The 27,255-nt window shown below is 37.7% G+C and overlaps 1 protein-coding gene across 1 annotated transcript in view; it reads left to right on the top strand.

Annotated features, from left to right (window-relative positions):
• The first annotated feature begins 3,526 nt into the window (after positions 1-3,526).
• Positions 3,527-27,255, top strand: part of LOC129429774 (5-hydroxytryptamine receptor 3A-like) — a 48,157-nt gene continuing 24,428 nt past the window's right edge. Inside the window, exons 1-6 of the mRNA XM_073856624.1 lie at positions 3,527-3,530; positions 3,748-3,929; positions 4,035-4,079; positions 4,200-4,306; positions 11,647-11,744; positions 11,924-12,084. Of these exons, the coding sequence (XP_073712725.1) occupies positions 3,527-3,530; positions 3,748-3,929; positions 4,035-4,079; positions 4,200-4,306; positions 11,647-11,744; positions 11,924-12,084 (597 nt within the window). The remainder of the gene's footprint in view (positions 3,531-3,747; positions 3,930-4,034; positions 4,080-4,199; positions 4,307-11,646; positions 11,745-11,923; positions 12,085-27,255) is intronic.

Here is a 27,255-nt window from a genome sequence, read left to right as displayed (position 1 = left end):
TCACGTCTGCTTACATGTACGACGCAGTCTAGACCGGACGGGAACGGTGCAACGCGACCCGTGAAATCCCCAACAGCACACGGATTCCCCATCCTATTTCTGACCTAGTCCCTGCTCTTTGCCACAGTCGCTTCAAGCACTGTGTTGTGTCGCGCCGCTCGCGTAACGTCAATTAGTAGACACGGTGGCCTTCTAATCAATTTTACACAAAATATACTTTAAAACAAACACCAGAGACCGCTTAGACAAATGTCTCACGTGCTAAAAACACTAACCTAACATATAAACACAAACTCATTTATGTTAAAGAATCACTTACCTCCGGGCGATTCATGATCAGACTCTCCAAACACCACCACGTTCGCGCTGGAAAACAAATGCTGCTTCTTCTTATTATTTTAAAGGCAGTTGGCACACAACTTTAAGGTGCATTACCGTCACCTATTGGGAGTATGGGTCATGTTCGACTTTTCCTGAGATCATCTACTCATCCCTGTGGATGACCTGTGACCTAGATCTGAATCTTTGATATTGAATTTTTGACATTGAATTTTAGAAAACTGAATTTGAAGTTCCTTTTTTCTTCATCTTGAAAACTTGAATCTGAATTTTTTTTACCTGAATATTTGCAGTATACGAATTCAGAACAAAAAAAACTAGCTGTTTGAAAATACATGTTTATAAAATTCAGCCTTAAAAACATTTCAATTTGTTAAATTTCAAATAATAAATATTCGTTTAAAAAAATCTAATTCAGAACCATTTCAACTACCACCTAAAATTCAGTTTTATTAGATTACACTTGCAAATAATTCAAATTTACACAATTCAAATTCAAATCGTTTTGTCATATTATAAGCTCCATAATTAACTAATTTCACCATGGACATTCGAAAATGGATTAAAAAGAAACTACAGCAACTGCCACTACCTCTAAACTTCACATGAGCAGTGTTGTGCTAATATGTAACGTTAGGTATGCGTTTTTTTGTTGTTGTTGTATTGTTCAGAGCTCTGTATGTTGCCCACTATAGCTGTAATTTTTGTGGTTGTATTACAGAGATGTTTGTTTATAAGACTTTAAAACTTAATGTACCAAACCTATGTATTTTCTAGCGGGGGAATTATATGCATTCATGTGATCGCCCCTCTCGTATTTTAGACGCCCCGTCATCAGCGCTCGGCTGGCGCCGGCACTGCTTGAGGGGGATCCAGATAACAAATATCAAAGGAGCGCTCACACAGTGTGTCGAAGCATTTTATTCTTAACCAGCCCAGGCCAGTTTCAGGGGCCCCAAGCAATTGCTTGGTTTGCTTGCCTTGTCGCGACAGGCCTGCTGAAGATGAGTCACTAAAAGATACTGAGAGAGCATATGAGGTGAATGTACACAACATAATTCTGGTTACAGCTATTCAGGGCATTCACAGAAGGTTTATGACACATGGCACTCTCTTTGCTGATTTGGCTCGGCTGGACCCTAGAAACTTTCATTGGATCAGGAACACTTCTCTTCCCAGCAACGCACTCCAAGACCTCAGTAAATGTCTGATTAAATTTGACAGCCGAGCTACAGTAGAGAATCTACAGTCAGAATTAAAATGTTTAGCTGGACAATGGAGCAAGCTTAAAGCATGACATCTGGATGAATACAAGACCAGAACAGTGGAAGATAGGTCTGCAGGACAGGAAGAGGAGACTGATATTGTGAACAAAAGTGTGCCTCCTGCAAAAATTGCCCATTGTGCTGCTATGAAATACTCACTTGCACTTGCATATACTGTAAGTTCCTGCTGACCCTCTCTTTGACTCAAGTGGACTGTGCAAGAACATTCTCAACACTCAAATTCATCAAAAGCAGACTCTGAAGCACACAATGTTTATGTTGATTGCCACCGAGAAAGACATCCTCATGGCATTGGACTCAGTGCAGTTTTTTTTTTTAATTGCCACTGGCACAGTTTGAGCAATTCAGTGTTCTCGCGAAAACACACAGATAACCAACATGATCATGTTAACAGTTGAATAATCTCTCTAAATGAATGTGCACATGTATACACACATATAGGCACACATGATATTACATTAAATTAAAGTTTATTATTGATGTTTTTTGTTTGCAGGCAGATGTATATTACTAGTGTTTGTGTTGTAGGACTCTCACCCCATAACAATATGACATAATCAACATATGAAAAATTAAGGGTTTTCTCTCTATAGAAAATCATTCCTGAGGTACATCATCTCCAATTACATCTGGAAATTAATTGTTCTTAAAAGGATTATAGTTTAGTTGTATATGTACACAAATTAATACAAATATTTGAACATTTATACTACAACTTTTTTTAATTTCTGGCATGTGCTGCCTCAGGTGTTATTGGTAAAAATATAAATTATATTTATCAATATTATTAATAATAATAATAATAATGAAATGCCTTAATATTGCATTGTTAAATCAGCACCCATGTGCAGTAGCACTTTTTCACACAGGGCCATGTGGGATTTTGTTTTCCCTTCATAATAAAAACCTTAATTTAAGAAATGCATGTTGTGTTTACTTGTGTTATCTTTGCTTAATATTTAAATTTGTTCCATGATCTGAAATATTAAAGTGTGACAAACATGCGAAGAAACAAAAATCAGCAAGGCAGCTAACACTTTTTCACACAACTGTATCTAACCAACAGTCTTTATGAATCTATTATTTGTTTGTTTTATTCATATAAAGTCTCTTATTTGTTATTATTGTTTTGGCTGAGGTAAAAGTTAAATTCTATAACTTATATACATTAAATAGGTTTTATATTTCAATTTTAACGCTGGACTAAACAGCTGTCTTTTTTTACTTATCAGTGCTACATGAAACAGAAACAATTTCCTTTTAATCAGTAAAAAAGCAGTGTTGCTCAATGTAAATATCTGTCGTGACATCTCACAACCTGTTTTTATAATTATAAGTTATAAGTGTCCCAATGTAAGTGAGGCAGTGTCCTTGCAGTGCCCAAACCCATGTACTGTACAACATAAACTGATTCACAACCTAAAGAGCTAAGGACATGATTGAAGATACACTCAAAAAATTATTTTGTGCTTTGTCCAATTTACTTAAATGAAACTAAAGTTTATAATGAAAGTATATAATTTTAATGAAATTAAGTATATAAGTTTATAATGAAACTAACTGGGTTGTGGATCTGTATTTCCCAGTATTTAAAATTAAGTGTAATTTTATGCTTTTTTAGGTAAAGAGGAAAACTTTATAGTGTTTAATGTTTGTTTATCTTATCGTTTTAAAAGTTTGTGTTATATTTTTTCTAATTGTTTGGTTACCATCGTGCAAAAAATGGTGCTTGTGGTTAAGTTTTGCATATTAGGTACAATAGGAAAATGAGCAGCAGGTGGAGCTTGTTTCTAGTGTATAAATATGAGAAAATGGCCACAATCTGTTTCAAAGTAAATCTTCATCCTCCTCCAAAAGTATCTTAGCCAGGTTTTTATTAAACTGCCGGTCATGTACCTACAATGGGTATTTTGTTCTCTTGCATTAGTTTGTAAGTATCTTTTAAATAGTTATCATTTGTGATTTGCATTTTAAAATAGTTCTGTGTAGTCTGAACAGAACTGTGTGGTGGCTGACTAAAATTTAAGACTGTGACAAGGTATACAACTTAAAAATTATTGGATACTCACAGTTTGCTTGAAAAAAATATTGAGCTGTGTTATATTAAGTTTCATTTTTGCAGGGTTGGTGTCTGCTGATGAACAAGAATGCGACCTTGACAACTACACTGAAGCTTATGCTGCACTTCTTAATAAGTATGAGCTTAACTTTAAGAACAGCATGAAGAAGCAAAAGCGGCCCATAACCGACAAATTTGCCACCGAGGTTTTTGTGGGCCTGCTTTTGACCTCCATCACAGATGTGGTATGAGACAGCATGATTTACTCTCTACACAAGGATCATTACAACATGAATCTGAGAAGTTGAGCAGTTGTAGGTTCATCACTAAACATTTGCTTTAATCCACAGAATGAAAAAGCTCAGAGCATCTCAACACAAGTAATTATTAAATTTGTAAGTTTCAATTTAACTTATAACACACACACACACACGGTTTAACTGAAATTGCAAAGCTTTGTTATGATTTATATGCAGTTTAATTTACATGTCAATCATCTTAAAACACTTCTGCAGGATTGGTACACAAAAATGGAATGGACCACAACAAATTTTTGTGACATTGAATCATTTGCAGCTCCAAAAGATTTGTTATGGACACCAGACATTGTTGTTATAGAAAGGTAAAAACTTATATCAATAAGTAAATCAAATTTTCTCATTAGGCATAAACTCTAAAATAAAGGTGCCAAAAAACAGTTCTTCAAACTGATGCCATATTAAAACAATTGATGAGTTCAGATGCAAAAGCTCCTAAACACCAACTCAAATAAGAGATAACCGTGAATGCTCTTGATACGTACTATACGTTAATCAAAGAGTATACTTTTGCATCCAATCTGCTTAATCCAGCCCTTAGGTCATTCAGAAATACAGCTTTTTAGGCAGAATCTATTTTTAGTCCAGAAACAAGAAATTATGCAAGTTGCACTTAACGGGTTTTGCATCTGAACACTTGAACAATTGTTGGTTTCCCAAAGAACCAGTCAGTCAAGTATTCTTAAAATAACTATTTCTTTATTTTATTTTTTCTCCTAGTGATATTGTTAATTTTTAAATTTGAGTGTCATACTATGTATTTAATATGTATTATTTATTAGCACATTTTTAATATTAGAATTTTATTGTTGTGGCAATCCTTATGTATGTTTAATTATTTTGGTGGAAAAGGTTATTATGGCATAGTCATAACCAATTGTATGAAGCTCTTTGTCAGTATAAAAATGAAACCTACCAAAATCGTGACACACACCGAACCGTTAGACCCCTAGTTCTGATGCAGAGATATAGGCTTTAATAATTACTGTATTTGGTTGCTAACACAGCAAAATCCCCGGTGTTAAATTAACACCAGCTCGGTGTTTATATGGGTACCACCAGCAGGGTGTTAAAAGTAACACTGAAGCAGTGTTAGAGTTAATAAATAATTAAGCAATCATTTAAGTGATTATTTGATTATTGAAGACACCTGGTGATAATGAGCCGAACTACAACTACAACTTCCAGTCACTGCCTTAGATAAAATCAACTGAAAAGACATCTCTCTTATTACAAACCAGACTGACTTTTGTCTACTTTGAAACTGTTTGGTCACCATTATGGTGAGCAGTGGTTCCTTTAGTTGGGTGGTTTGACTCTTGTTTCTGCCTTTGAGGTCTTTGCAACAGTGTTTATTGAACACATTTTTTGTTGCAAAGGTTGTTAAAACAAAGTTTATATAGTTTTTATTACAGAGCTTATAGATTTAAGTAAATTGTTTACATAGTCAAAAAATTCAGTGGCTTAGCAGTGGCCGGTGAAGAAGTATCACGACTATGTTGGCCATATCGTTTCACCGCCCGGTAGCAGTCCACCAATGTGCAGCCTTGTGTCGAGCAGTGAATCACATTTACGTTAGCAGGGAAGCTAGCACTATTTTCCCAGGATTAAGCACCGACAATGTTGCTCCATAGAAGCATTAGTTTTGGTGTATTTGTGAATCAGTGTTAGTGATTTTAACACGGCACCAATTAATGTTAATAGTTTCACCTAGAGTGTGCGTGCATGTGTGTCAGATGACCCCTCCCTCCTTTACTCGGGGCACCAGCTAAAGAATTTCACTTAAACAATATGAATTATATAAATAGATGTAAATCATGAAATTGAAGGGAGTTTGTCGTAATTTATCTGAATGATTTTCTGAGATTCTGGCAGGACAGTTGTAATAAAATGGGATTTAAGTGTCAGAGAGTATTATTAGGTAGTAGGCCAAAACACCTATACTTTCTGCAGGGTGGCAATGTTTAACATATATGCTACAATCAACTAGTGCCAAGGTCTCTGAAAGAAGTTTGGTAAAAACAAATTATATTTACATTCCACATGGTTGGATTATCAGTCCGGTGTTGGGATGTCTTTGTTTGTGTTACAAGCAGTGGGAAGAGTACAGGCGTCTTCTCCTGTTATCCAAGAGGTGGACAGTTGCACAAGAAATTATGTTTTTAAAGGTGCAATTTGTAAGATATTTGCCGTAAAATGTCCAAAAACCACTAGGCCAGTGTTATATATTTTGTCCAGCTGATTACTATCAATATTTTTATGTTTTCAACTACTTGTAAATCGTGAGAAAATTTCTATTCAAAACATTGACACGGGGCAGTGCAGTCTCCTGTCAATGACATTAATATCCATGTGACCCTTTGTCACCGCCTTTACTGACGTAAAAACCACATGACAACAGTGGTTGAGTTCGAAAAAATTAAATGCCGGCAAGGAAGCAACTGGAGCACAAATTTAGTGTTAATAAACGTATATTTTCACTTTTTACACATTTAAATTGCATTTCTAGCGAGAAATTACAACATTTAACTAGACAGAGATTCTGATCCTGCTTGTGTTTTACGCGATGGGTGAGTTGTTTTGATACGTAACCCTTCAATAAACGTATGCTATTATATTGATCACATCATTAGTGTGTAGACTGTAATCAGCGCGTCTTCCCGCGGACGATATGCACATCAAGAGGTATTGTACAGCAATATAAATGGTCATTTTAACTCTTTCACCGCCAGTGTTTTTTTTTTTTATTTGCCAGCCAGCGCCAGCGTTTTTCATGATTTTACAAAAGTTTAATGCTTTCCAGAAAATGTTCTTCTTCAAATATATAAACATATAATATACCAAATGAAAGAACAGACCTTCTGCTTTCAAACAAAAAAAACGTTTCATCCTACCTTCAGTAGTTCTTTTGTAATCAGCTTTTGATTATGGGTAGGTTTCTGCAAAAACACCTAATTTTGAGCAAAAAGCTGTGATAATTCAATTTTTGTGACGGACTTTTCATAGAGATCCCATTCAGAGCGATTTTTAATACAAACACGGACATGCAGCAGCTTGCCATAGGGCAATACTTCCGTTGGTTTTAAAAACCGCCACGTAGTGGATAATAGCAGTATTGCGGAAAGACGGAAATACTCGTCATTGACGGGAAAGAGTTAAGACACTTCACAATAAGATTTGTACTGTCAATACATTATGTGAAAAATCATTGTAAGTTGAAAACTTAATTTAAACGCAACATTTATAAGACTTGATTACCTTATCCGTCAACGTGATTTCTCGTTCACGTCTGATTGATGGCCATCAGCGGTTGAGTTCAAGTCTATAAATCCCATAATTCCATGCTGCTTATTGATTTGATCTGGCGCCATCTAGCGGGGCAGATAATACAAATTGCATCTTTAAGTCAAGGCTTGCGATTTGTTTAGTCCTTTGCAGCCAATTTGTGTTGAGGAGCTATAAAGCTGATGGAAGTTTGGAGGTTGTACTCAGGCCAGGCTGGGGCACAGACTCAGAAACCCACCAAACATGAGACGTCTCTCCGACGTGCAGATCATGTCTATATTAGGTCGGTTGGTCCAGGCCCTTATCTGTATGTCTATACAACGTGCAGATCTGGTACAATATCTGGATGTCTGACAATGACCCCTCTTGGACGTCAGGTAGACGTCCAAAAGGGGTTCAGGAAATCAATCCAAAAACATTTTATACAAATGTGGTCTATGAGTTCTTAGTCAAAAACCATAAACATCATGTGCATTTTTTTGTGAGAAATTTTGTTAAGGTGTTAAAATAATTTAATCTTTATATATGAATGAGTGTTCAAAAACATAGCACTGCTCATAGATAAAGTTCCACCCCAAATTCTCTCCCTCTCTCTCTCTCTCTCTCTCTCTCTCTCTCTCTCTCTCTCTCTCTCTCTCTCTCTCTCTCTCTCTCTCTCTCTCTCTCTCTCTCTCTCTCTTTAATTAACAGAGATGTATATGCTGACGTTTAATTGAAAATGCCTTGCCACCACAATGACGATCAGTGACCCCCCCAGCTGGGCAGCCCGACTCCTTGACCTTTCATAGTCGTGTTTGGTCTTTGTAAGAGTGTCTGCCAAAGCATGTTATTTGCTGCAAAGAAAATTTGTTATAAACAAAACTCACATGTGGATCTTACAAATTCATTCAAATTTTACCAAGAGTAATACCACATATGTAAAGTCTGTAAATTCATTTTGTAAACCATGTAGTATTGTCTCAATTTGAGGTTGATTTGAGGTGTCACATCCAACTTATTATTTAGGTTCATACCACCACTGGGAATCGCTTATATACAATTAAAAGTCCAGATTTCATTGTCACATATGCAGACATCAAGAATCAGCCCATGAATCACAACAGTGGTGACACTCTCTGGACTCATGAGTTTTTATAATATGCTGGTGCAATGCATTGCAACATTTAGAAAACTCACCATCGTTGTGATTCATGAGCTGTTTCTTGATGTCTGCATCTGTGTCAAAAATATCTAGACTTTAGATTTTTCAGTAGGCAGCAGTATGCACCGAAGTATGTTCATTGCAGCTCCAAACAAAACTGAGATAGAGGTTTACTTCTAAACTAAATTTATGATGCCTTATCTGTGTTGTTAGTTCAGTTATGTTATATTATATCATCACTTCTGACCATAAATGTAATTAATGTGAAGCCACAAGTAAGTTGCATTGGTAACAAACACTTGGTGCAATAATAATGTGTTTTAAAAAACACCATCATCAAGCACACACACTACAATATAAAAACAAAGAATCAAACTACCCAACTAAAGGAAACACTGATCACCATGATGGTGACAAAACATGTTCAATAAAACATCAGAATCTTCTCAAAAACGAGCAGGTAAAAAATAGAGTAAATTTGGTTTGTTTAGTCAGTATGGTCCTACTTCAAAACAATGCTTTGTTAAAAAAAAATTGTAATGGTGATGACATTGTTTTAGAGAATGTACATGTAACAATTATCCAGCGAGAGCAAGTGTGGGAGGGAGAGTGAAGTTCACGTCACTTCACTTCAATTATTGAACGATAGAGAGAGAGAGAGAGAGAGAGAGAGAGAGAGAGAGAGAGAGAGAGAGAGAGAGAGAGAGAGAGAGCAAGATTGCAGACGCAGACAGTTAAGGTGGAACTGGTATATTTAGGAATTATCTATAAGCAAAAAATTTTAACATTTATTCATATATAAAGATTATATATACACATATAATGTTTAAAAAGGCCACATTTTAAATAGTTTTACTTTGCGTGGACGTCCACTTGACATCAATCTTGGATGTTCAGAACAGGTCATAAAAAGACGTCATAAAAACTTTCATTCTGGCTCCTCATGGGACGTCGAAAAGACGTCTTTTTAAGACGCTTTGCTCAGTGGGAAGGGGTGGCACATTTAAATACATGTAAACAGTGAACTAGTGTAACTAGCCCTACATTGGCGGTAATAATACTATATATTATTAACTAAACATTATTCTATGTGAAAAGGAATTCAAAATAAGTAACTTGAAATGGGACATGAAATAAATAACTGGACAATAGACATATCACATGGCCTGTGTTAAATGCAATGCAAGCAAGAATTTTTTCCATCATACAGGTTGGGGGTGTCCTCAACCAGAGGCGGACAGAGTACACAGGTTCATTACTTGAGTAAGAGTACAGTTACCCCTTGCTAAATTTTACTCAAGTACAAGTAAAAGTACTGCAGTCAGATGTCTACTCAAGTAAAAGTAAAAAGTACTTGTTTTTAAAAGTACTTGAGTATCAAGAGTACAAGAGTACATTTTAAAATTTTGCATTACTACTGCCACAGTGCACATTGAACTACGTGAGATGATTGACAGCTGTACAGCAAATGATAGAGCTCTGAGGTCAAATCTGATACAAATCAGGAAGAGGAGACACACATCTCACTCCGTTCGCTCTTTGAGCTCTTCAGATCGCATAATTCAGTGGAAAAAGAATAGAAATCTTATTCTGTAAGACTAAATATTTTACTAACATGTGATAATCATTATTTCTTCAAATATGCGCACCATTGTACTAATAGCCCTGGCGGATTCTGTATATTTTATGTATTTGAATACAAATAAACCGGAGAAGACGAGAATGAATGTTTGATGATTTCTATTCAAAATAACGAACGTTTCAGATTAATTATTTTGCACTCCTGGCATAAATTAAGAAATGAATGTCACTGCAAACCAGTTTAATAACAAACAGTGCTCAAATGATGAAGCTGGAGTCTTAAACCTGTCTTGTGATGCTGAGTTTGTCCAGATCAAGTGAGAGTGTGATGTTTTGAAGAGTAATGAATTTTGAACAACAATAATCCGGGATCACCAGTGATTCCTGCCGCTCTCAAGGGGTTGAATTTTTGTAAGCGGTAATGAAGCTCTGTTTTGGTAAACACAGCAAACACTTAAAGCGAAAACTATCATTAACTTGTTTAGAAAATTGTCTGGCGAGGTGGAGCCACAGGTTGTCACATTCCCAGGATGGACCTGCTGTGTCTTCATCCATTGTTTCGTCCATGATTTCTTCTCTTATCTAAATCTGACTATGTGGACTTTGGCGGAAAGCTGAAGGTGATAGCTGATAGGCTGTCCCAATCAGTGGCGCCTGCACAATCCAATCACGTTTGAGAAAAGGGAAACAACAAATCTAGGGTTTCTGAGATTTTTCTTTTTTCCTTTTTTTTAGAAGAAGTAACGGGTACTCACGGTTATGGGTAGAAATGTAGTGGAGTAAAGAGTACAATATTTGCCTCTCAAATGTACTCGAGTAAAGTCATGAGTACTCCCAAAAAATAATACTCGAGTAAAGTACAGATCCCTCAAAATTGTACTTAAGTACTGTACTCAAGTAAATGTACTCCGTTACTGTCCGGCTCTGTCCTCAACTAAGGATTTTCATATTCGAATCAGAATTGTAGAATCTTGCTATAGTTGACTGATTGTCGAATCATCTATGTGAGTCACGTCAAGTCAAGTCTTGCCCCCTCGTGGGTTTTTGCTTTCTGGTATTTTGTCTTATAAAGTTTTGTTTTCATCCGCCACCTGCATGTGGGTTCTGTGGTTGCACGTTCATGACAGCAAATAACAGATAAATAGGGTGGCCATGATGACGTATGCGGTCGACCAACGCGACTTCCAGAGAACGCACCCGAAAACATGTTCGGGACGTGTCCGGGGGAATTGGCACGAAAGGCCACCCTACAGATAAACGCATGAAATCTGTCGAGATTTCACCAGAAGATTAAACAACTCCATAAACACCAATCTTCACTTATTTCAAACCATTTTGCAACATTATTTTTGTCATACATCTACAAAAGCTCTTACTGAAAATTAAATTAATAATTATTTGTTATATTGAAACCAAGTTAGAGACAGAGCCACATCTGGGCCACCGCCCTTTATCTGATAATCTCTGGGTCAAATCTGGGCACACTCGTCATTTCTATTTATACTGTGACGTCTGTATGTGTAGGTCAGATCTATGCTGAACACCCAGGCATATACTGGGCTACAACTACACTTTGCTACAATAAAAAGTTTTTTTATTTGATTTAAATATCTGATGCTTTTTGTTTTGTTGATTCAGTGTCAAGACAGAGGATGCAGTGAAGGAGTCTCCATATGCGCAGTTATATAATGATGGCTTAATATGGACAATGGATATTTTATCTCTGACCACAACCTGTAAGATGGATCTCTACAACTTTCCATTTGACAAACAAAACTGCAGTTTAACTCTTCAATCTTTAACCTATAAAGGTAACAAACAAACACCTACATGAAGTATAACAGTTACAGTTGTGCGCATGAATTGTTTGATTGTCAAATTTTAACATGTATTACTTGTTTATATTTTTCCACAGCAAATCAGCTAATATTGAAGAAAGGCACAGATCAGGATTCCCTTACCAATGAATCCAAGACGAACTTTCAGACTGAGGGAGAGTGGGAACTGCTCGATATAAATATGACAACAACCTATTCCGAGACTTTGTGGGTCAATAGAAGTCGCATTGTATTTCAGGTAGAGAGCAAAGAGCACAGATCCATCATGATGATAATGTTAAAACGCTTATATATTAATAAACTTCTGTCTCAAAATCACATTGAAAATGTGCATAATCTGGTCTGGAAACCCTGAAAAAATATCCTCTGAGATAAATTAAAATTGTGTGCCAGGACCCAGGCATTGCTTTCTGCACAAATGCATATAAGACACAATATTCTAGAATGGAATTGTATACAGCACATGGGTAACACTTTACAATAATGGTACATGAATAATCATGTACTAATACATAAATTAATAATCCCTTTACTATGAACTAATGATGAGTTAAGCTATGTACTAATCAATAACTAACCATAACTATGTCATGAGTCATATGAATTAATGCATGAATTACAGCCACCTTAACTACACATTAATACATGTTTGTTAGTTAATGCATTAATTAACACTTTGCGTAACCCAAATCAAACATGCTCTCTAGAAGAACGTAAATAACTTGTTTATGCAAAATTTTTAGGTTTGTAATGCAAAACTGTCCATACATTTGCTCCTTCAGCTGAGCTACAAACATAATTGAATGGCACTGGATTTCTTGCAATATTTACAGTTAACCTTAATCATTAAATGTACAATTATGCATTCATAATTAAAATGAGTTATTCCACTGTTAGAGTTAGGTTTGGGTAGGGATGTCATTATATAAATCTAACCCTAAACCGACGCGAAAATGGTAAGAAAATAGGAAAGAGAATGCAACGGACGTAATAGTATTGAAGTCCCCAGTTCGTCAAAAAATGACCCGAAAGGTATACCCTCCCCGTCACATATTGACGAATGGTCAAGTGTCGTCAAATATTGACGACATGGGGTGAGGATGGGTTGATTTATGAGTAATTAAGCACACTTAGAGTACAATTGCATTGTATTGCCATTTTAATGGAAATACACTTAAAAAGCCATTGCAGCACAAATTATAGTTGTGTTTAAGTGCATTTTGTGCATACTGCTATCATTCTTATAATTACTATAAACTATGTTAATTTAGTATGCCTCTGTAATATTTCAAGTGCTCTACAAATGCACTTCCTCACTATTTTTAGTGCTTTTAAAGTGTCCCACTATGACAATAATAATGTTTTTAAAGTGAATTTCAATTATAAACTAAACATCATAGACACATACTTTCAGTGCAATATTATTATAGTGTATTTTTTATATTTTAAGTATATTTAATTTGTACTTGTATCCCCATTTTGTTATACTTAAGCATGAATATTGGTATTACACTACAAGTGTATTATATAACAATTCAGTTCAAATGCACACAAACAGATTACAAACTGCATTTAAAAAAATGATCTTTATTAATGACACAAAAGTAACACACAAAACAGATATTGGCAAAATGGGGAACCTTAAACAGTCGACTTTCTTTGAAATGCCGGTAAGAGAACAATTGCGAACAACTTGTACTATATGGACATCTAGCTCCGATTTGAACTACTGGAGGCCTTGTAACTGTCATTGTTGCACTTCCTCCGTAGAAGGTCCCGGATCTCTGCCATCTCGATGTTGGGGAATCACTTCCTCACTGCATCTGTAAAACAGGAAAGAGACATTTCAATTTTATTTATATAGTGCTTTTCACAATTTGTAGTTGTTTCAAAGCACCTTTACATTCAAAGAAGCAGGGGAAACATAGAAAAATCGACAGACAATATAAGTAGCAAAATACAGTGGCTATGAATAAACGTTACAAGCGAGCAAATTAATAATGTCTCGTATACAAGAGGGTGCTAAGTTAAGCCAATGTTGGTTGACTCCCCAGGGTTGAAAAAACCCCTAGGAGAAAAACCTCAGGGAGGAATAAAAAGTCCTAGGAGGAAAAGATATACACATATATATATGGGATGTAAACAGATAAGGAGATTTAACGGGTTCCGTCAGTGGTCAGGCATCGGCTGGGCATCACGTTGAAGCTCAGCCAGTAGATCAGTGGTGTGTTGACCTCCACGGCAGCCGGAACTGGTCTGTTTGTCTCAATGTCCTCGGGTTTGAGGACGAGACAGGGAGAGAGAAACAAAATCCTATTAGCGTAGGGGCCATTCACATATAATGCAAGTGTCACACAGTGTTGTGTTTTAATATCTGCTCGGTTCCAGACAGGCTAGCTATTGCGGCATTAGTAAATTACCCAGACAAGTTATGTGAATGCTTTGTTCCGTACAAGCTAACTTTTGCGAGATAAGTAATTTACTAGACAAATTATGTGAATGCTTTGTTAAAGAAAAAAGTCTTAAAGAATAATTCCGGAATTAAACACTTTGAGTCTCACTTCTGTTTTTTTTTTTTTGATGAACTGCAGTGATGGTCACTGGGATTTTGACAATGGGTCGTGTCTTGACTTTTTGACTTGTTTAGAAGGGTCTCTTGACTGCTTCAGAATGGAAGTCAAGGGCCATGCACAAACATGTCATTAAAACAACACTTAACTTTCATTTTAAAAACTGTGCTACTCACAGAGTGGTTTGTGGTGTTCGTTGATGATTAAAAACAAATATATCAGAGCAATGTATGCTTTCAATCCGTGTTATTTGCTATAGTGGATCTATTTTTTCAGACACCTCACAACCACGTATATACTTCCGCTCTATATTTGAGTCTGAAGCGTTAGCACACTCTTGACCACTTGATGGCGACAACCACTTTGCCTTACAATGACGCCGAACGGAACTTGGTGTCTAGCGTATAGACAGTCACAATCGAGCTCAACTTCAAACCTAAGGCTGGTCACTGAGCCATCAAATATGGGGAAAATTTGTGCCCTACTCCGAGGGCACAGTTGCTCTGCTCATGCTAGCCTTCTGAGAGAAACCGAGCGAAAAAACTACAACCACATTTAAACAGACCCCTTTTCGATTTTCGGCGGCAGAGTGATATCAGCGAGCAATGAGTCTTCCTAGAGAAGTAAATGGAATTTTACAAAATGCCAAATAAAACACAACAGAAACTGTATTTCGCTAAACTACTTGTTTTTAGTTATCAACGAACACCACAAACCACTTGGTGAGTAGCACAGTTTTGAAAATGAACGTTGAGTGTTGTTTTGGTGGCATGTTTGTGCGTGGCCCTTGGCCTCCATTCTGGAGCAGTCAAGAGACGCTTCTAAATAGGGATGGGACGGTTAGCAAATTTCATATCATGATTATAGTGACCAAAGTTATCACGGTTATCAATATTATCATGATTTTCTTAAATTGAGATGAAAATGATCAAAAAGAACTGATACACACACTGAAAACATTTTAACAAGTTTTATTTTTGAAAATCAGCAAACAACAAATACAATTAGCACTTTTTTAAGCATAAACATTAAATCAGGGGTGTCCAGCCTTTTTTGTGTGGCAATCTACTTTTAAAATGATAAAGCCGACAAGAACTACCTGCTAAAAAAACATTTTTTAACAAAACACTGTTACATTTTTCAATAACACTTTAAATGTGTGTTAGGAGGACTATTTCTACGTTGAATTTAGGGCTGTCACCATTACTCCATTCTTTTTAAAGGAGTTAAAAAAAATCCTTGAGTACATGCTGAGTACTCCTTATAGCGGAATAGCGTATTTGCGGTTTTGATGAAATAAACTAGAAAATGACAACATTATCAGAAGCATCTCTCTCTCTCGTTCGGTCGGTCGGTCGCGCGCACATACAAGAATGTGCATCGAAATTTCGGAAGTTAGACGACTCAGCTGCAGCAGGCAGGCATAAGATTGATAAAAACACACTTGAGAAGAAATGCGCAGCAACTCAAAAATTGATAATTGATAATTGAATTACTGGTAAATTAGTATACTTATTTTTTGGACTCTTAAGTTGAACTTAATTACATCTTTTTTGAAGTATACTTTCAAACAAGTACATATTAAATACTCTTTAAATTAAGTACAACAAGTAGAAGCATACTTGTTTTATACTTCATGTACTTCAATCATATTTCTAATACACTAAAGTATACTACTTTTTTACCTGGGAACCGTATTACAATGGCTGAAACAGAAGGCTACATCCTCCGGAGGTCGGATATACAGGCTGCATACGTCATTAAGCCTGGTTAATTTCATGAGCATTACATTCGCAAGGTATAAGCATATTACAACAATTTACGATAAACTATTTAAGCATTTATTTAGCTAAACGCCAGTGGCTTACCTACTGGTTCTGAAACATAGAGGACCCAGAAGCAAAAAATTCAACACTGCTTTATTGAAAATCAACTTAAACAGTACAGTCGGGCCGTCGAGTCCCGATCTACCAACAGCGAGATAACATCAGTGTTACTGGTGCACACCGTTTTTATTTACGAGGCTTTTCTTAACCACAGTGATCCACGTGTTACTCCACACGAATCTGCTACTGAGTGCACCCTAATTTGCGCGCTTTGTTCAAACCCGCCCCTTCCGCTCTAGATAACAGCAGCGATTGGTGGATGGAAAGCAAGACATTACCGTAATAAACCATATAATGTCAAAAAAGCATTATAGGAGCAATTCAAATTTTTTTATATCCCCAATGGTTGGAGAGTTACGGTCGAATCAAAGCGCTTTCCATGAATATGATTGGTTGGGCAAGCTGTCAATCCACCTGTAGATCCGCCACTGGCTGAACACTGATCCTGATGCATTGAGAAAAATGAAATAAAGATTATTTAAAATAACATCAAGATAATATCGCAGTGGTTCTCATTTTAATGGGTTTCACAAATAAACTGGTATGATTTGGCGGTTTGATGGTCTCTATATGAACACTATACATTTGGCATTGTGACTTTGAATAACGCGTTTGTCATTTCTGAGGACTGGTCAGAGTGATTTAAACTGGAATATTTTGACAGCGCAAAAAGCAGCAGACTACGGAGCCCCAACGAGCGGGCAGCAGGGGTCTCCAACCTTTTGTGAGCAAGGGATACCACAATGGATAAAACAATCTGGAGGGCTACTTTTTGATATTGCCTACTTAAAACCTTTTTGTTTTACTTGTTAATTTTATTTTATTTTATTTTACTTGTTGATGTTTTAGTATTGTTTAAAAATAAACCAGGCCAAACTAATACAAAAAATCTGTAATGAATAAATATTACAATTGAGACAATTAATAGAATGTGCTTTGGTGGGGCACCTCACAGACGTTGTTGGAGACCGCTGCTCTAAAGTTTACATTCACCTTTCTTTTGATTTTGCATCAACATTGACAAGCACCTAAGATTCAAGATTCAATTAATTTATTGCCATGTCAACAGAGTTGATACACTGTAAGGCCGGATAAGTTGAATAAACTTGTTGCCCTAATGGTGCATTTACACCAACCGCGCTAGAGGCGTGAAGCGCGAGTGATTTCAATGTTAAGTCAATGTGGAGACGCGTTGACGCGCGTCATGAGGTCCCGCGGCGCGGAAGAGGCGTTCGGCGCGGAGCGGAAGACGCGTTTCCGCCTCATTCGCGCGTGAAGCTCGCGCGAAAGGCGCGAATTGAGCGTTGTGCGCGGTACGCGCGAATGGTGCTATTGTGCATTTTGCGTTTCACGCGAATTTGCGGCTGACGCCCGAGTTGAAAATTTTGAACTTTGGCGGAATTTCGCGCCGCGTTAACCAATCAGGAGCCTGCCTGCGGCTGTGGTGGCAGCCCCGCCCAGGGTCACTCACTCAAGCAGTCACTCGGCTATATGACACAAGTTGTTATTTCTATTAGGAGACAGGAATAAAAAAGACCTCGCTTGGAAGAGTGTCAGTAAGGACTTTGGGCAACCTGGTAAGTTGTAATACACACTTCACTTTTGAGTCACGTGACGTTTATCGACCCGCGCCGTTTATTTTACCCTATAGTAAGGTTACCCAATACAAACTGGTAACTCTCTTGATAAATGCACAATGAACATCAGTCATCTTGCAAACAGACACTCGCACAGCAGTTGCCCCTCCCACAAGAAGCGGAGTTTGCCTCGGACGCGCGTCAAATGCTTGCTTTTTCCGCGCGTCTACTCCGCTCTACACGCGCGAATGCATTCAAAGTGTTCAAGCTGCAAACTAGGCGCGGTAGACGCGATTTTGACGCCCAGAACGCGTTTGGTGTAAACCCTGCATAAAAACTTTAAGTAATGATTACTTAAACATATAAGCTGTTCTAACAACAATTTTAAGTTGAATAGACTTCTTCCAATATTCCTGCACTCTTAACCCAGATTAGTTGACATTACTAGAAATTTGTGAGGAAACCCCTTGCATATAACTTTAGTTTTTATCACTTTATATTACTTTTGATGTTATAAATGGTATTATACCACAGAATTGATGACTGATTTTAAGTCAGTCATTGAAAAAAACATGATTCTCCACAGAAACACACACAAAACTGTGTTTTTGACATGCATTGTCAGCAGGGCCTGAAGTTAACTTTTTTGACCACCAGCCACTGTGGCAGGTGGATTTAGAAATACACCTGCCACAGAGACTTTTTATCAGCCATTTTTTTTTTTGCCTGAATAGTGAATGATAACGCTGTCTTTAATGTATGAATTAAATATATATTTTTTTCAGATCTACAAAAGTGAATTTCTCTTTGTCTTAGGTTGTTTGATTAACATTAATGACACAGACTTAAGTAGGTTAATTGAGGTTACTGTCTCTTTAAGACCAGCACATACTGGTTTTTGACTCTCTATAAATACACTTAAGACATAAAGAAATGTTTTATTAGAAAATGAATACTGTTGAGATAATTTTGTTAATATGTGCCCTGTCAAGAGCAGAAAAATTTTATGTACGCATGCTTTTAGGAACGCGTCTCTCCGATGTGCCCTATTGAGTCCCCTTAAACCCGTGCACGCACACAGAGACAGAGGGGGCACAAACTGCGCACATAAACCCCGCACATACAGAGGCGCGGGAAGATATTTTCGGTAGGGGGTGCGGGGGGGGGGGTTTATAGAATAGAGTTATAGAATTCTAATGTTGTTCACAAGCTCTGTATTCTGCAGACCACTCTACCCATGTCTTCTTTTAAAAAAATCACCCGCCCCTCCCATCCATAAAGTAGCCTACAGCTGAGCTGACGGGGCATACAAACTATATAGCCTATTGCAACATAGTAGAGATTCTCTGCCCAGGACGTTATTTTCCGCTACTATCCTTAATTGGGCTGGGCCGATATAAGCATATTTTTAATCATCACTTTACTAGCCCAATTGGGGAGAAAGCTATGCCATAATCAGAAAAATTATATATATACTTTAGGCCAAAGTAACAAATGTCTCCAAAAAGTTACACAAATTACAAATTACAAAATGATTTGTAAAAGTTACAAAATGCAACGCGAGTCAGGTGCGGAGTCTCCTCTGGCACGCATCACGCACCGGGCATGCTGTGCGGTATGGTGGAGCTTAAGTGCAACATGGAGTTTGAAGATGTAAAGAAAAAAGAAAAAAAGGAGAATTAACTTTGAGCAAGTTTGGAGGAAAGTCGGAGGTATGGAACCAGTTTATGTACACATATGCATTCTCACTGGTCCCAGTAGTACGCTTTTTTGTTGTCCTTTGGTTAAATTTTTAATATTTCTAAACTCTAACATAATAACTTTATTGACATTACTCGTGTTAAGTAAGGGATAATTCATATTCATGTCCAGTTTTTTTTCTTATGTGGCAAGTAGCCGTGTAATAAGCGGGATAATGTAGAGGCAGCCGGTAGTTATTGGGAAATAAGCCCCTTCAGTGTGATACAAGACCCTCCGCTTCGCGTCGGGTCCTGATCACACTGTCGGGGCTTATTTCCCAATAACTACCGGCTGCCTCTACATTATCCCGCTTATTACACGGCTACTTGCCAATAAGAAAAAAAACTGGACATGAATATGAATTTGAAACATTTTATTGGCATATTTGTTTTAAATTAACATTTTTATCCTTCCGCGAAACTTTGCACAGATGCATAAAATGATCGTAATACCTTATTAAGATCCTCTGCTTCATACTTGTCTCCATTTTTTCTCTTTTAGCCAGTCTTTGAGAAGTTTTAATGCCCATTCTGTATTTTTCTGTGTGTTGGCTTCGTAGCTGTCATGCTCTATTTTGTCAAGTTCAGTCTCAGTAAGCTGTCTCACAAGCTGTCTGTGTCTTGTCGTGGTTGTCCATAGTGTTTGTCACAAGATGGCGCCAAACAGACAGCAATCTTTATTGATCTTTATTGGCGCGGAGCGATTTCACTCGTGCAAGTAGTCCGGCTATGCGTTATTATTTTGGAGCGGTTATTATTTGAAAAGAACGAACCTGCAAATGTCTCAACTGACCAATCAGAATCAAGCATTCCAGAGAGCCGTGTAATAAGGCGATTATAGTGGACCTTTCAATTCACGGGTTTCATTTAATTCTATTTTTACACGTAAATGTAATATTTGTCTCTTTAAGTTTTGTTTCACTTTGCCATGCGTCCTGCGGTGTAAAAATAAGACATTTTTCGACTTTAAAATTCCAAAATCATGTCCTAAATTGTCGGAATATATTTCAAATGGATTCATTTGAATTTATAGACGTTTAACATTAAAATCGATGCATGGGAATAATTTATATAAATTTTTTGAAATACCATTTAAATTTCGCATGTTCCTTATTGTACATATATAATTTAGTTCCTTTTACGTCGTTTTAATAATTTAATTCAACCGTTTATACTTTCATTCAATAAAGCACATGTTCTGTAACATTTACAAGTGCGTTAAACACCGCAAAACAATTTGGCTATATTTTTAAATATTTTTGAAAAGATGACGAACTAGAAATCGTTTACTGAACCTAGCTTAGCTTGGACGCATTTTTCCATCGGAATATGTTTAAAATATCAAAATGGGCCAACATATTTTGATTAAAATATATTCTAAAACCATGCTTAATTATTTTAAGAGTAGTAGACCTTCTCATATAGGCCAACCACACTCCAGTTCATTCTTGTTCGTTTTATATGTGTTTCATTGTTGCATGCACTTTTTATGCATGCAAACTAAAATGTTATTTATATAGTGCGACCATTGTAAATCAATGCGAATCATTGTAAAAATGTATTAGCAATACATGCCTTAATAACTAGTCCTCGGGAATTTTGCTTTGTGTGATTGGAAAAAAATCCAAAATTATCTTTTGAGACATTGCGAAGCTGATAGATAAACTCATTTGGCGTTCAGTATGTGGCTGTGAGTGTGCGTGCTTGTGTGTTACGCTTATGCCTATTACAGCATATCGGCTGAATGCAATCACGTCTTCAAGACAGAATATGATAGAATCTGACTTATACACACTGAAATAAATTAAATAATTTTAAAATTACTAAAATTATCCCTCTCTTCATCACACACCCAAAACATGGCATACAAAATGTCTTTGTACAACAAACCAAAATCAAGAGATATTTATAAGATATAATTTTACTGTCAATCGCAGTTTTAAATCTCTGCCACCAGGGGGTGCTGCAGCACCCCCAGCACCCCCACTTCCCGCGCCCCTGCGCACATACGTTGTTTTTCATTACTATATTCGCAAAATGTATGTTAATGTACTACAGTATAAGGCACAGTAGCGCAACTCTCTCTAAAGTTTACACATCAAGAGTTCTGATCCGTCACAGCAGCACTACACATCTGTGCAACTGCGATTGTACAGTAGCCTATGTCAGCATTGCATTCTCTTCCCATCACCAACAGTTTAATACTTACTCGCACATCCAAACGTAGTCAGACAGTGCCTCATCTTCTTTCCAATCGCATGAACGTTGCGAAACAGAAGGCGCATCCTCTTAATGAATCACTCAATTTGCCTCAGTGATATGCGCAGGTTGATAAAAAATGAGCGGGTGCCGGTTACGAGTCATCCAAAAATATTTTAATGATATTCAGGACGCGGTCAGTCGGTCGAGTTTAAAAACTATTTTCAACAATTGCGGGCGGGTTATAGTGATGGGTCGTTCGCGAACGAGCCGGCTCTAAGAGCTGATTCTTTGTACCGAACGAGCAGAGCCGAATCTTCAACGCAGGCAGGGGTGGGACCGTAGAGGCCAGAAGAGCCGAATCTATGAAAAGAGCCGGACTGCCATCACTAAAATGTAGAGCCGGACCTGGAGCCGAAAGAGCCGAATCTATGAAAAGTTGAAAATGTCGGTCGGTAGTGGGTTGTTCATACAATGACCCGCGCATCACTGATTCGCATTGGCTACCCGCCAATGTGGGTAGTAGATTGACAGTGTTACCCGCTAATTACAAAATCCACCCGCATTTGGCGCGTGGTCGGGTGTTAATTTCATGCCCTGATTGTCAGTACTGTGGAGAGAAATACAATAAAGTGTTCTGAACAGGATTCATGTACGGAAACACTGATCACCTGAACGGTGACTTTACAAAATTATAATTTACAACAAAACAACATCAATAATATAAGAGCTTAAACCTATATGACATTTTATTAACAAATATTTAAGTAGTGAAAGTTCTTATCAGTTTTTATTCTGTGAAAAAGCAGAAAATAATCAAAGTATTCAGGTGCAAAGGATTATGGGTATTCCTCACAACATGAACTAATAATTTTAAGTTCATTCTACTTGAATGTTTTAGTTTAATGGATTTTGTAAGCTTAAAAGTTAAATCAACTAAATTTTTTTAAGCTTTGGCTTCAAAACAGAAAATATTAATTGATGTTTATCTGATTGTTTAAGTAAAGACAATATCAGGGTTAACAGTGTAGGAATTTGTCTTGGTACCACACCCTCAGACATAGCATCATCACATCATATCATCAGATATAAACATTGAATAACAGACAACCATCATAAGAATAAACACTATACATCAACAACAACAGCAGACAGTAGACAATGAGACCAGACCTGCAAACATTAAAAAGTACCATGCCCCTTTGAGAGAAAAGTGCAACTTGTATACCTAAGCAAATAAGGGAACAATTATTTTACATAATAAAATACTTTAACAACCTTCTATCTTGGTATTGTGAGCATATGCATTTTAAAAATATATTGTGCATATAAAATTATTAGTTTAACATTTTATGCATCTTTATTTGACCTCAAAGCATCAGACCCCAGGTTGAGAACCATTGTTCTAAAGCATGTTTGATTTTGGTTACCCAAAGTGTTAATTAATGCATTAACTAACAAACATGTATTAATGTGTAGTTAAGGAGGCGGTTATTCATGCATGAATTTCTATGACTCATGACATAGTTATGGTTAGTTATTGATTAGTACATAGCTTAACTCATCATTAATTCATAGTAAAGTGATTATTAATTTATGTATTAGTACATGATTATTCATGTACCATTATTTTAAAATGTTACCCAGCACATGTATTGTGAAATTCCTGAAATAGCCAAACCTGTTGTTTAGAAAGGGTGTCCAATATAATTAGTAGTATATTACAGTACAGTACAGTACAATGTAGTATAATATACAGTACAAATGCCTAAAAATTAGTGATGGTCAACCCGGATCTTTTTAAGGATTCGGGTTAATCTGAGTCACTCACTAATATGATCCGGGTTGTGCGAGTCACTTGAGTCACTTGAATCACTTGGTCAAAATCTCCCAGTTCCAATCGCTAATACTAATGCAACCAAGCAACTCAGATCACGCATACAGCTAAGTTACGAGTCTACGACTCCTCTGCTTGCAAAAAGGGCTCATGTGACCTGAGGAACTTGTAAAAAAGCATGCATGTCCGTGCCGTGGTAACATTATCAATAACATAATTGTAAAAGTTCGGTGTGTGTGTTTAGTTTCATTTCATAACGACAAATATATCAACACCACGTTTAAAAGATGTGAGGCTTTGTTGAATTGGGACGTGAGAGGAACGTGTCCTGTTTCAGATTAGGTGTGTTCGACTTCATGCGGCGCTGCGCAGACCGATCGGCGGCTGACTTGAAGCAGTGCATTCCGGTTAGTATTTTTGTCCGACTTCAGCTGGCGCTGCAGGCACGTGACTGTGTCATATGGTTTTTAAGTACCGCGAGAGCGGTTCGAGATCAGCCGCCTGAGTTAGCCAGCGCATTTCCCGAAGAGGAGCTGCACGGGCTGTAATGACGACACAGCTGTTTCACCATTGGACGGATTCTCCACATGACAACAATCACATGTGTTTCGTGCTTATTTTCAGTTCCACAAATGCTCACAAATCTGTATTTTTATAACAGTTAAAGCTCTTTTCATGTAGTCGCGATGTTATATTGTGTCATCTTCATCAAAATAAAATGGAAATAGAAATGAAAAAACGTAGACCCCACTTCATTGGTATTTAAATAATTTATGCTTATTTTGAACTTTATTATTGTAAAAACAGATGATGTACGCCTCTTCAGTTCCACTCATGCTCATACACGGACATTCAAAACAGTATAATTCACTTTTTATGTAGTTTACATCTTACAAATCATGTTTATTGCGATAAAGCAAGCATACGGCACGTGATCTGCCATGCCTGACGTAAATGCCGCAAACTACGGGAAGCACAGCGCGTCCGACTTCACGTCCTGCTAGGTGTGTTCGACATCGGCTGTGGCTGGATGTAACCGATGGGCGAGATTAGCCGCGTGCAGGCGGGGAGGAGCTGAAAACGGAGACGTGAAGTCGGACGCGCTGTGGTTCCCGTAGTTTGCAGCATTACATCAGGCCTGGCTGATCACGTGCCGTTTGCTTGCTTAATTTCATTAAACATGATTTGTAAGATGTAAACTACATAAAAAGTGAATTATACTGTTTTGAATGTCCGTGTATGAGCACGAGTGGAACTGAAGAGGCTTACAGCATCTGTTTTTACAAGAATAAAGTTCAAAATAAGCATAAATTATTTAAATACCAATGTAGTTGGGTCTACGTTTTTTATTCCTTTTTATTTTGATGAAGATGAAACAATATAACATCGCGACTACATGAAAATAGCTTTAACTGTTATAGAAATACAGATTTGTGAGCATTTGTGGAACTGAGGGCGTGAAAATAAGCACGAAATACACGTGATTGTTGTCATGTGGTGAATCCGACCAATGGTGAAACCGTGCAGCTCCTCTTCGCAAGCTGCGCTGGCTGACTCCGGCGGCTGATCTCGAATCGCTCTCGCGGTACTTAAAAACCACATGACACAGTCATGTGCCTGCAGCGCCAGCTTAAGTCGGACAAAAGTACTAACCGGAATGCACTGCTTCAAGTCAGCCACCGATCGGTCTGCGCAGCGCCGCATGAAGTCGAACACACCTACTAGGTGTGTTCGACATCGGCTGCGGCTGGATGTAACCGATCGGTGAGATTAGCCGCGTGCAGGTGGGGAGGAGCTGAAAACGGAGACGTGAAGTCGGACGCGCTGTGCTTCCCGTAGTTTGCGGCATTTACGTCAGGCATGGCTGATCACGTGTCGTTTGCTTGCTTTATCGCAATAAACATGATTTGTAAAATGTAAACTACATAAAAAGTGAATTATACTGTTTTGAATGTCCGTGTATGACAGGAGTGGAACTGAAGAGGATTACAGATTCTGTTTTTACAAGAATAAAGTTTAACATAAGCATATATCATTTAAATACCAATGTAGTGGGGTCTACGTTTTTTATCCATTTTATTTTGATGAAGATGATACAATATAACATCGCGACTACATGAAAAGAGCTTTAACTGTTATAAAAATGCAGATTTGTGAGCATTTGTGGAAATAAGGGCGTAAAAGTACACACGAAACACACGTGAGTGTTGTCATGTGGTGAATCCGACCAATCGTGAAACAGCTGTGTCGTCATTACAGCCCGTGCAGCTCCTCTTCGGGAACTGCGCTGGCTAAGTCAGGCGGCTGATCTCGAATTGCTCTCGCGGTACTTAAAAACCATATGACACAGTCACGTGCCTGCAGCGCCAGCTTAAGTCGGACAAAAGTACTAACCAAAATGCACTGCTTCAAGTCAGCCGCCGATCGGTCTGCGCAGCGCCGCATGAAGTCGAACACACCTATTGACTTACAAGATCTATTGAGAGTGAGGAGTCACGTGCCGATTTGGGCGGAGTCTGGGCCGGTCGGCCATGATGGTAGGAGACGCTGTCGGTTGCCAGAGGCAACTTCACAGAGGCGCGACTTCCAAAGCTCTTAATTTATTATTTCGGCAGGACAGAGACGATCTACAAATACGATAAAAAAAGGAATAAGGCAATGCAAAAAGATAAGGCGAAAGAAAGGGACCTTACAGGAACAAGCTCACAAACAGCGTTGTACTGGCAAAGGTAACTTAAGTTTCTTCACATGCGTTTAGTGTATTTTAATTACATTGCATTTAGCAGACACTTCTTGACCAAAATGACAAAGTAATTAACTGCGACGGTTTCTAAACACGAGATGTCCAATGTACACAAACGTTTCCAACATGTTGTGATGTAGAATATATAGGTATTTAGTTGTAATTTGATTTTATCCCAATACCACTGTTGTAACTTTACCAGGTTTTTGTGTTGGGGGCTGCAAAGTGCCTATGGTAGTTATATGTGTGATTGCAAGATGTAAATGATTAAAGATTAAAGCCATTAACCGTGTGGGTAACACTTTACTAGAAGGGCTGTGCATAAGACTGACATAAAACTTTCATAATTATTTATGACATGGCATGACATGTCATGAATATAAATGAGGTTTTATGCATGTTTATGACAATTGCAAGTGTCATTCGTTCAATTATGACATTTTTAATGCAAATATGCCATTGTTTGAGATGTCTTTGTTATGCATAATGGTGTCTTCATTTCGGTAACCTAAAAAAGGTATTCCACTGTTCGTATGTCTTCCATATGTATCGTGTGAGGTACTGGAGCAGTTTTTAACGCAGCAGTAACTGCGGGGCATGGTAAAACAGTGTAGAATTGCGAAAAACTACCCTACTACGGAGCTAAGAACACACGTAAACAATCATATTCTGCCGCCGGACTCCTGCCAACATGGCGGAAAGGGGGAGGGGCTCTGTACCATGACGAAAGCTCCTCACTCTCAATAGAGACAGAGCGCAGTTATGCAAATTTGAAAACCACGCCCACCGGGGGGGAATTCAATCCAACCGTCTCCATTGACTTTGTATTGCGAGAAGCCGCCTCCTTGTCATTTCTGG

Source organism: Misgurnus anguillicaudatus, chromosome 19, assembly GCF_027580225.2.
Source record: "Misgurnus anguillicaudatus chromosome 19, ASM2758022v2, whole genome shotgun sequence".
NCBI lineage: Eukaryota > Metazoa > Chordata > Actinopteri > Cypriniformes > Cobitidae > Misgurnus > Misgurnus anguillicaudatus.
This window is presented reverse-complemented; position numbering and strand designations above follow the sequence as displayed.